The sequence below is a fragment of the Hyla sarda genome, chromosome 4 (assembly GCF_029499605.1).
Source record: "Hyla sarda isolate aHylSar1 chromosome 4, aHylSar1.hap1, whole genome shotgun sequence".
NCBI lineage: Eukaryota > Metazoa > Chordata > Amphibia > Anura > Hylidae > Hyla > Hyla sarda.
In genome coordinates this window covers 409,690,030-409,702,048 of record NC_079192.1, presented here as the reverse complement: position 1 = coordinate 409,702,048, position 12,019 = coordinate 409,690,030, and the positions used below count along the sequence as shown (strand labels likewise).

Sequence of the window (12,019 nt, the reverse complement as noted above, 5' to 3'; positions counted from 1 at the left end):
TATAGTACATAGGTGACGATGGAAAGCCCTCTGTATATGGAGTGTAGGGCCCTCTATAATGTCTACATCTGTTATAGTACATAGGTGACGATGGAAAGCCCTCTGTATATGGAGCGTAGGGGCCTCTATAATGTCTACATCTGTTATAGTACATAGGTGACGATGGAAAGCCCTCTGTATATGGAGTGTAGGGCCCTCTATAATGTTGTCTACATCTGTTATAGTACATAGGTGACGATGGAAAGCCCTCTGTATATGGAGCGTAGGGCCCTCTATAATGTCTACATCTGTTATAGTACATAGGTGACGATGGAAAGCCCTCTGTATATGGAGCGTAGGGCCCTCTATAATGTCTACATCTGTTATAGTACATAGGTGACGATGGAAAGCCCTCTGTATATGGAGTGCAGGGCCCTCTATAATGTTGTCTACATCTGCTATAGTACATAGGTGACGATGGAAAGCCCTCTGTATATGGAGCGTAGGGCCCTCTATAATGTTGTCTACATCTGTTATAGTACATAGGTGACGATGGAAAGCCCTCTGTATATGGAGCGTAGGGCCCTCTATAATGTTGTCTACATCTGTTATAGTACATAGGTGACGATGGAAAGCCCTCTGTATATGGAGCGTAGGGCCCTCTATAATGTTGTCTACATCTGTTATAGTACATAGGTGACGATGGAAAGCCCTCTGTATATGGAGCGTAGGGCCCTCTATAATGTTGTCTACATCTGTTATAGTACATAGGTGACGATGGAAAGCCCTCTGTATATGGAGTGTAGGGGCCTCTATAATGTCTACATCTGTTATAGTACACAGGTGACGATGGAAAGCCCTCTGTATATGGAGTGTAGGGGCCTCTATAATGTTGTCTACATCTGTTATAGTACATAGGTGACGATGGAAAGCCCTCTGTATATGGAGCGTAGGGGCCTCTATAATGTTGTCTACATCTGTTATAGTACATAGGTGACGATGGAAAGCCCTCTGTATATGGAGCGTAGGGGCCTCTATAATGTCTACATCTGTTATAGTACACAGGTGACGATGGAAAGCCCTCTGTATATGGAGCGTAGGGCCCTCTATAATGTCTACATCTGTTATAGTACACAGGTGACGATGGAAAGCCCTCTGTATATGGAGCGTAGGGGCCTCTATAATGTTGTCTACATCTGTTATAGTACACAGGTGACGATGGAAAGCCCTCTGTATATGGAGCGTAGGGCCCTCTATAATGTCTACATCTGCTATAGTACATAGGTGACGATGGAAAGCCCTCTGTATATGGAGCGTAGGGGCCTCTATAATGTCTACATCTGTTATAGTACACAGGTGACGATGGAAAGCCCTCTGTATATGGAGTGTAGGGGCCTCTATAATGTCTACATCTGTTATAGTACATAGGTGACGATGGAAAGCCCTCTGTATATGGAGCATAGGGGCCTCTATAATGTCTACATCTGTTATAGTACACAGGTGACGATGGAAAGCCCTCTGTATATGGAGCGTAGGGGCCTCTATAATGTCTACATCTGTTATAGTACACAGGTGACGATGGAAAGCCCTCTGTATATGGAGCATAGGGGCCTCTATAATGTCTACATCTGTTATAGTACATAGGTGACGATGGAAAGCCCTCTGTATATGGAGCGTAGGGGCCTCTATAATGTCTACATCTGTTATAGTACATAGGTGACGATGGAAAGCCCTCTGTATATGGAGCGTAGGGCCCTCTATAATGTTGTCTACATCTGTTATAGTACATAGGTGATGATGGAAAGCCCTCTGTATATGGAGCATAGGGCCCTCTATAATGTTGTCTACATCTGTTATAGTACATAGGTGACGATGGAAAGCCCTCTGTATATGGAGTGTAGGGCCCTCTATAATGTTGTCTACATCTGTTATAGTACATAGGTGACGATGGAAAGCCCTCTGTATATGGAGCGTAGGGCCCTCTATAATGTTGTCTACATCTGTTATAGTACACAGGTGACGATGGAAAGCCCTCTGTATATGGAGCGTAGGGCCCTCTATAATGTTGTCTACATCTGTTATAGTACATAGGTGACGATGGAAAGCCCTCTGTATATGGAGCGTAGGGGCCTCTATAATGTCTACATCTGTTATAGTACATAGGTGACGATGGAAAGCCCTCTGTATATGGAGCGTAGGGGCCTCTATAATGTCTACATCTGTTATAGTACATAGGTGACGATGGAAAGCCCTCTGTATATGGAGTGTAGGGCCCTCTATAATGTTGTCTACATCTGTTATAGTACATAGGTGACGACAGAAAGCCCTCTGTATATGGAGCGTAGGGCCCTCTATAATGTTGTCTACATCTGCTATAGTACATAGGTGACGACAGAAAGCCCTCTGTATATGGAGCGTAGGGCCCTCTATAATGTTGTCTACATCTGTTATAGTACACAGGTGACGATGGAAAGCCCTCTGTATATGGAGTGTAGGGGCCTCTATAATGTCTACATCTGTTATAGTACATAGGTGACGATGGAAAGCCCTCTGTATATGGAGCATAGGGGCCTCTATAATGTCTACATCTGTTATAGTACACAGGTGACGATGGAAAGCCCTCTGTATATGGAGCGTAGGGGCCTCTATAATGTCTACATCTGTTATAGTACACAGGTGACGATGGAAAGCCCTCTGTATATGGAGCATAGGGGCCTCTATAATGTCTACATCTGTTATAGTACATAGGTGACGATGGAAAGCCCTCTGTATATGGAGCGTAGGGGCCTCTATAATGTCTACATCTGTTATAGTACATAGGTGACGATGGAAAGCCCTCTGTATATGGAGCGTAGGGGCCTCTATAATGTCTACATCTGTTATAGTACATAGGTGACGATGGAAAGCCCTCTGTATATGGAGCGTAGGGCTCTCTATAATGTCTACATCTGTTATAGTACATAGGTGACGATGGAAAGCCCTCTGTATATGGAGTGTAGGGCCCTCTATAATGTTGTCTACATCTGTTATAGTACACAGGTGACGATGGAAAGCCCTCTGTATATGGAGCGTAGGGGCCTCTATAATGTCTACATCTGTTATAGTACACAGGTGACGATGGAAAGCCCTCTGTATATGGAGCATAGGGGCCTCTATAATGTCTACATCTGTTATAGTACACAGGTGACGATGGAAAGCCCTCTGTATATGGAGCGTAGGGGCCTCTATAATGTCTACATCTGTTATAGTACACAGGTGACGATGGAAAGCCCTCTGTATATGGAGCATAGGGGCCTCTATAATGTCTACATCTGTTATAGTACATAGGTGACGATGGAAAGCCCTCTGTATATGGAGCGTAGGGGCCTCTATAATGTCTACATCTGTTATAGTACATAGGTGACGATGGAAAGCCCTCTGTATATGGAGCGTAGGGCTCTCTATAATGTCTACATCTGTTATAGTACATAGGTGACGATGGAAAGCCCTCTGTATATGGAGTGTAGGGCCCTCTATAATGTTGTCTACATCTGTTATAGTACACAGGTGACGATGGAAAGCCCTCTGTATATGGAGCGTAGGGCCCTCTATAATGTCTACATCTGTTATAGTACATAGGTGACGATGGAAAGCCCTCTGTATATGGAGCGTAGGGGCCTCTATAATGTCTACATCTGTTATAGTACATAGGTGACGATGGAAAGCCCTCTGTATATGGAGCGTAGGGGCCTCTATAATGTCTACATCTGTTATAGTACATAGGTGACAATGGAAAGCCCTCTGTATATGGAGCGTAGGGCCCTCTATAATGTTGTCTACATCTGTTATAGTACACAGGTGACGATGGAAAGCCCTCTGTATATGGAGCGTAGGGCCCTCTATAATGTCTACATCTGTTATAGTACATAGGTGACGATGGAAAGCCCTCTGTATATGGAGCGTAGGGCCCTCTATAATGTCTACATCTGTTATAGTACATAGGTGACGATGGAAAGCCCTCTGTATATGGAGCGTAGGGCCCTCTATAATGTTGTCTCTACCGTTTTCTTGTATTCAGGTGTAATCTGATTCGATCTGTGTCGCTGATAAGAAGAGAATGTTTTCTGAAGTTTCAATTAAACATGTGCAGAAATATTAATAGAAATCTTGTGTTACTTTCTTGAGGCAGAAGGACTATTTCTATAATATAGACACAGCTTTGACTTGTCTCATGACTGGATATGACTGAGCGGATGCCCTATAATATCAGGATTACTTAGGTCCAAGTTCTCTTTCCTTGGCAAATATTTGCTCCATGGGCGTCCTTTATATAGGCCACTGTAAACTTCCAGGATCAGATAAGGAAGATAAGGGTTAACTAGACACCTAACTAGAGTCCTGGACAACCTCGGAATTACCACACGAGCACTATCTCTCTACATTGTGCCTCCCAGGATCTGCCCCTTATAGAAGACCAAATCCAGTACCACCATAATCCAGTAATACAAATATTGTGTCTAAGGACATGGATTATCTGGTGACAATGGCAGCTGTCATGGGGTGGGATATACAAGGAGCAAGTGAGCAGTCTTCTTGCAGTCGACTATGCTAGTGTAAAGATCAGAGCGATTGTGACGAGGGCCGAGTTGTGTACACGACTGGGTCAGAGCATCTCAAGGACAGACGATCTTGTAGGCTGTTCCCAGAATGGTTGTCCTTCCAAATGCCTTCCTAGAAGGACAACTGGTGACCAGGGACAGTGTCATATGGCCCAAGGCTCATTGATGTGTGGGGTGTTGCTAGTATGATTATCCTTCCTAGTTCCAAGGAAAGCCAACCGGTGACCAGGGACAGTGACATATGGCCCAAGGCGCAATGATGTGTGTTTGGTGTACCCAGTAGGGCTATCCCTCCCGGGTCCAAGGAATGACAACTGGTGACCAGGGACAGGGTCATATGGCCCAAGGCTCAATGATGTGTGTTTGGTGTTCCCAGTAGGGCTATCCCTCCCGGGTCCAAGGAATGACAACTGGTGACCAGGAACAGGGTCATATGGCCCAAGGCGCAATGATGTGTGTTTGGTGTACCCAGTAGGGCTATCCCTCCCGGGTCCATGGAATGACAATTGGTGACCAGGGACAGGGTCATATGGCCCAAGGCTCAATGATGTGTGTTTGGTGTTCCCAGTAGGGCTATCCCTACAGGTCCACGGAATGACAACTGGTGACCAGGGACAGTGTCATATGGCCCAAGGCGCAATGATGTGTGTTTGGTGTACCCAGTAGGGCTATCCCTCCCGTGTCCAAGGAATGACAACTGGTGGCCAGGGACAGGGTCATATTGCCCAAGGCTCAATGATGTGTGTTTGGTGTTCCCAGTAGGGCTATCCCTCCCGGGTCCAAGGAATGACAACTAGTGGCCAGGGACAGTGTGATATGGCCCAAGGTTCATTGATGTATCTGGGGTGTTCCTGATCATCTTTCCTAGATCCAAGGAAGGACATCTGGCGACCAGGGACAGGGCCATATGCCCCAATGCTCATTGATGTGTGTGAGGAGTGAAGGCTAGCCTGTCTAATCCGATCTCACAGAAATGATAATGTAGAGCTGCTGAAAAACTTCCCGTTGGCTATGCTAGAAAGGTGTCCGATCACACAGGACAATGCAGCTTGCCGTGTTTCGTGGCCCAGAAGACTGATTAGAGCATCCATGTGACCCCTGTCCACCCCTGAAAGTGTCTACAAGGAGCATGTGACCCTCAGAACTGGACCATGGAGCAATGGAAGAAGGCGGCCTGGTCTTAGATCACTATTTCTATCACGAGGACGGCTGGGTACGTGTGCGTCACAAGTGATGGCACCAGGGTGCACTATGGGAAGACAAGCTGGTTTAGATTGTGGTGATGGCCAATGCTTTTCTGGGCATCTTAGGTCCTGACATCATGTCGATGTTTCTGTGACAGGTGTCACCTACCTTAAAGGGGTACTCCGTCCCTAGACATCTTATCCACTATCCAAAGGGGACCCCTGCGATCTCTTTGCTGCAATCAGCATTTGTTTAGAGCGTTGGGCGGATCGCCAGAGACTCGAGACTTCACGGCCAAGCCCCGCATGTGACGGACGTCTGCCCCCACCCATAGACTTGCATTGAGGGTGTGTGGCCGTGACGTCACGAGCCTCCGCCCTGCTTCACTAGTCATCCGGCATGGCGCAAAGTCCGCTCCGTGAATAGGATGTCTGGGGTGCTGAAGCCGAGATCTCGGGGGTCCCCATTGGTGGGAACCCTGCGATCAGACATTTATCCAAAGGATAGGGGATAAGATGTCTAGGGGCGGAGCTCCCCTTTAACATTGGAACATGACAAAGAACTAGGCTCATCAGAAAGTGACCGGAGGGGCATAGGCGATCATTGTCAGCCTAGGGAAGGGTTAAAGGTTAGCTATGAAGAGATAATGTCTGGAGGTGAAACCCTGGTCCGGGGACATTACATAACCTCTTACGCTCCATGGTTTCAGGCATTCCCCGACCATCTGTGTTTTGCATTAGGTTTGGAACGTAGTCAAGTACAACGTAAACTTCCTGAGGCCCCCCTTCCTGTAATGAGGGGAGGAGATAAAGGGACCTGGGTATTATCTCCCTATACACAGCCCAACCAGGACTATGAGTATTGATCAGTAACTGAGAGATAAATTCCACCGTGTACACAAGCTGCGGAGTGCGCCCGTCCTCATCATCATGGCTGTGGAGCCCTGGGTTCTTCTCAACGATGGCAACAGGATCCCTGTTATTGGATTTGGGACATTTGCCCCTGACAAGGTTAGTGGGGTCTCTACCTTATCTACTACACCCACCCAATATATAGTAGTGATTCCCAGTGTAGTCCAGTGTTTCCCAACAAGGGAGCCTCTAGCTGCTGCAAAACGACAGCACCTCCTGTCCCTCTCCTTTCTGCAACACTTCCTGTTGCTTTTTCTCCTGCAGAACCTCCCCCCTGTTGTCCCTCCTGTCAATACTGTCACCCTCTCTCCAAAAATATATAGCCCATAGCCTCTGGTTTTGCTGCTCCAGTGCCCGCCGTGCTCTTCTTCCTGGTATTGGGGCTCAGTACATCAGAGTTTTGCGCTCAGCCAGGAGACACCTCTGTGGCCAGTGATTGGCCGAGCGGCAATGTGAGGTATTGTGCCAGGAAGTGGAGCACGGTGGTCACTGGAGCAGCGATACCGGAGGCCACGAGGTAAATATAGTTTTTTTTCTCAACCTGGACAAAAAAAATCTTTTCGCCAAATTTTTCCTTAGGCACCTGCGGGCTTGTCGCTATGTCCACCATCATAAGACTTCTACCACTATTACTGTACACCAGGGCCGTACACATGGACTCTTCCTACTATTACTGTACACCAGGGCCGTACACATGGACTCTTCCCACTATTACTGTACACCAGGGCCGTACACATAGACTCTTCCTACTATTACTGTACACCAGGGCCGTACACATAGACTCTTCCCACTATTACTGTACACCAGGGCCGTACACATGGACTCTTCCCACTATTACTGTACACCAGGGCCGTACACATGGACTCTTCCCACTATTACTGTACACCAGGGCCGTACACATAGACTCTTCCCACTATTACTGTACACCAGGGCCGTACACATGGACTCTTCCCACTATTACTGTACACCAGGGCCGTACACATAGACTCTTCCCACTATTACTGTACACCAGGGCCGTACACATGGACTCTTCCCACTATTACTGTACACCAGGGCCGTACACATGGACTCTTCCCATTATTACTGTACACCAGGGCCGTACACATAGACTCTTCCCACTATTACTGTACACCAGGGCCGTACACATGGACTCTTCCCACTATTACTGTACACCAGGGCCGTACACATGGACTCTTCCCACTATTACTGTACACCAGGGCCGTACACATAGACTCTTCCCACTATTACTGTACACCAGGGCCGTACACATGGACTCTTCCCACTATTACTGTACACCAGGGCCGTACACATGGACTCTTCCCACTATTACTGTACACCAGGGCCGTACACATGGACTCTTCCCACTATTACTGTACACCAGGGCCGTACACATGGACTCTTCCCACTATTACTGTACACCAGGGCCGTACACATGGACTCTTCCCACTATTACTGTACACCAGGGCCATACACATGGACTCTTCCCACTATTACTGTACACCAGGGCCGTACACATGGACTCTTCCCACTATTACTGTACACCAGGGCCGTACACATGGACTCTTCCCACTATTACTGTACACTAGGGCCGTACACATGGACTCTTCCCACTATTACTGTACACCAGGGCCGTACACATGGACTCTTCCCACTATTACTGTACACCAGGGCCGTACACATGGACTCTTCCCACTATTACTGTACACCAGGGCCGTACACATGGACTCTTCCCACTATTACTGTACACCAGGGCCGTACACATGGACTCTTCCCACTATTACTGTACACCAGGGCCGTACACATGGACTCTTCCCACTATTACTGTACACCAGGGCCGTACACATGGACTCTTCCCACTATTACTGTACACCAGGGCCGTACACATGGACTCTTCCCACTATTACTGTACACCAGGGCCGTACACATGGACTCTTCCCACTATTACTGTACACTAGGGCCGTACACATGGACTCTTCCCACTATTACTGTACACCAGGGCCGTACACATGGACTCTTCCCACTATTACTGTACACCAGGGCCGTACACATGGACTCTTCTTTATATTTTCAGTTTCCTAAAAGCATGGCGGAGGAGGCTACCAAGGTGGCCATTGAAGCTGGGTACCGCCACGTGGACTGCGCCTACTTGTACGGCAATGAGGTGGAAGTGGGCCGCGCCATTAGGGAGAAGATTGCAGATGGGACCGTGAGAAGAGAAGACTTGTTCTTTACCGGAAAAGTAAGAGCTCAGGGTTTGGGTTTTCTCTATTTGGCCTTAATTTTGGTTCTGCAATGGACACCATGGGGGCAGATACATGAAGCTCCCTCAGTAGGGTACACCCTTAAAATTGTTCAGAATAGAACTTTAAATCCGGGACACCCTTGGCCAGTTTTGGGTCCCCTTCCAATTGCGGGTTAGGGTTCCAGCCCTGGTACCAATATTTCGGACATGTTGTGTCTTTCAGCTGTGGAGCACCTTCCACTCTCCAGACCTGGTTCGTCCGGCTCTGGAGAAATCCCTAAAGAACCTACAGATGGATTATCTGGATCTTTTCCTCATTCACATCCCGCTGGATTTTAAGGTGAGTCCTGAGGAGGTCTCGACTTATTGGCGGCATTAAAGGGGTACTCCGGCGCTAAGACATCTTATCCCCTATCTAAAGGATAGGGAATAAGATGCCTGATCGCGGGGGTCCCGCTGCTGGTGACAGCCGTGATCGTGCACGCAGCACCCCGTTACCATCAGTCCCCGGAGCATGTTCACTCCGGGTCTGATGACTCGCGGTTATGGGGCCGGAGCATTTTGACGTCACGCTCCGCCCCCGTGTCACGTCACACCCCGCCCCCGTGTGATGTCACGCTCCGCCCCCGTGTGACGTCATGCTCCGCCCCCTCAATGCAAGCCTATGGGAGGGGGCGTCAAGGCTCCTCCCATAGGCTTGCATTGAGGAGGCGGAGCATGATGTCACATGGGGGCGGAGCTGTGACATCACAATGCTCCGGCCCCTTGATCGCCACTCATCAGACCTGGAGTGAACATTCTCCGGGGACTGATGGTAACGGGGTGCTGCCTGCAAGATCACAGGGGTCACCAGCGGCGGGACCCCCGCGATCAGGCATTTTATCCCCTATCCTTTGGATAGGGGACAAGATGCCTTAGCGCCGGAGTACTCCTTTAAAGGGGAACTCTTCTGAAGAATATAGAAACTCTGTCCAGCCATTATTTAGTTATATCAGCTTCTGGGAAAGTCTGGTATCAATATGGCCAACACTGCAGCACCAACTCAGCTTTCACTTATTCATTTACAGTGAGGATAGAGGTGTATCACTTCATATCTAAGGAGACATCCCCTTCAGGAACCTTAAAAAGCTGGGTGACCACTGTAGGAGCTGCAATACATATTATCTGCCATGTTGCACTTTACACTATTAACTTCAGTACATCAGTATTGTGTATACAGAGAGCTCCCCCTTGTGGTAAAAGAAAAAAACTAAAATGTTATTTGACACTGGTTATGAGGGGGCACTTCCCTGGCATTGTTTATAAGGGGTGCACTCTGGAGCACTGTTTTTAGGGGGCAAACCACTAGCATTGTTTCTAGGGTGACGTTGTTGGCACTGCTTATAGGGGGCACTGTACTTTCAACGTTTATAGTTAGTAATCTTCTGGCACTGTTTGTAGGAGGCAATGTTTATAGCTGATGGGATTGTTTATAGGAGATAATTGTCTGGCACTGATTTTGTGGGGCACTCTGCTCACATTCTTTATTGGGGACACTGTGCTGACACTGTTTATAGGGGACATTCTGCTGGCATTGCTTATAGCATACGCTCAGTTGGCACTGTCTATAGGGGCACTGTGTTGACACTGTCTATAGGGGCACTGTGCTGGCACTGTCTATAGGGGCACTGTGCTGACACTGTTTATAGGGGCACTGTGCTGGCACTGTTTATAGGGGCACTGTACTGACACTGTCTATAGGGGCACTGTGCTGGAACTGTCTATAGGGGCACTGTGCTGACACTGTTTATAGGGGCACTGACACTGTGCTGACACTGTTTATAGGGGCACTGTGCTGGAACTGTCTATTATGGGGGTCCCTCTGCTGGCATTGTTGATAGGGGGCACTCTGCAAGCACTGGTTATATAGGGTACAAACTGGCATTATTTAAAAGAGGCATTCTCCCAACCCTGTTAATAGGAGGCACTCTACTTGCATCTCACACTGTTGGTATGGGCACTCTCCTGGTACTGTTTGTAGGAGCATTCTTTGGCACTGTTTATAGGGGGCACACTGCTGGCATTGTTTATAGGGGGCACACTGCTGGCACTGTATGTAGGAGGCATTCTTCCATCACTATTTAAAGGGGGCACTCTGCTGACACTGTTTGTAGGAGGCGTTCTCCTGGCACTTTTGATAGTGGGCACTCTGCTGGCTCTGTATATAGGAGGCATTCTCCCATCACTATTTAAAGAGGGAACTCTGCTGGCACCGTACATAGGAGGCATTTTTCTGGAACTATTTAAAGGGGGCATTCTGCTGGCACCATATATAGGTGGCACTTTTCCCGTACTGTAGATAGGGGGCACTCTGCTTTTACTGTATATAGGAGGCATTCTCCCTGCACTGTTTATAGGGGCCACTCTGCTATCACTGTGTAGGAGACATACTACTGGTACTGTTAATCGGGGGCACTCTGCTGGCACTGCATGTAGCGTGCTTTCTCCCGGGACTGTTTATAGGGTGCAACATGCCCGCACTGTTGATAGGGGCACTCTGTTTGGACTTTTTGTAGGAGACATTCTCCAAAAACTGTTTAAAAGGGGGCATTCTCCTGACACTGTTTATAGGGGGCACTCTGCTGGCTCTGTTTGTAGGAGGCATTCTCCTGACACTGTTTATAGGGGGCACTCTGCTGGCTCTGTTTGTAGGACGCACTCTGCTGGCTCTGTTTGTAGCAGGCATTCTCCCGACACTGTTTATAAGGGGGGACTCTGCTGGCCCTGTTTGTATGAGGCATTCTCCTGACACTGTTTATAGGGGGCACTCTGCTGGCTCTGTTTGTAGGAGGCATTCTCCCGACACTGTTTATAGGGGGCACTCTGCTGGCTCTGTTTGTAGGATGCATTCTCCCGACATTGTTTATAGGGGGCACTCTGCTGGCTCTGTTTGTAGGAGGCATTCTCCCGACACTGTTTATAGGGGGCACTCTGCTGGCTCTGTTTGTAGGAGGCATTCTCCCGACACTGTTTATAGGGGGCACTCTGCTGGCCCTGTTTGTAGGAGGCATTCTCCCGACACTGTTTATAGGGGGCACTCTGCTGGCCCTGTTTGTATGAGGCAT

General features: G+C 48.2%; 1 protein-coding gene across 5 annotated transcripts in view; it reads left to right on the top strand.

Annotated features, from left to right (window-relative positions):
* LOC130267633 (aldo-keto reductase family 1 member C3-like) overlaps window positions 1–12,019 on the top strand; it is a 62,603-nt gene that overhangs the window by 44,550 nt on the left and 6,034 nt on the right. The window contains exons 2-4 of one of the 5 annotated variants that reach the window (XM_056517676.1): window positions 6,503–6,772; window positions 8,745–8,912; window positions 9,139–9,255. In XM_056517676.1, coding sequence (XP_056373651.1) covers window positions 6,692–6,772; window positions 8,745–8,912; window positions 9,139–9,255 — 366 coding nt within the window. In that variant the 5' untranslated portion in view covers window positions 6,503–6,691. Of the gene's footprint in view, window positions 1–6,471; window positions 6,773–7,083; window positions 7,191–8,744; window positions 8,913–9,138; window positions 9,256–12,019 lie in introns of those variants that run through there. The other 4 variants (XM_056517677.1, XM_056517681.1, XM_056517680.1 and 1 more) reach the window with 4 other exon arrangements.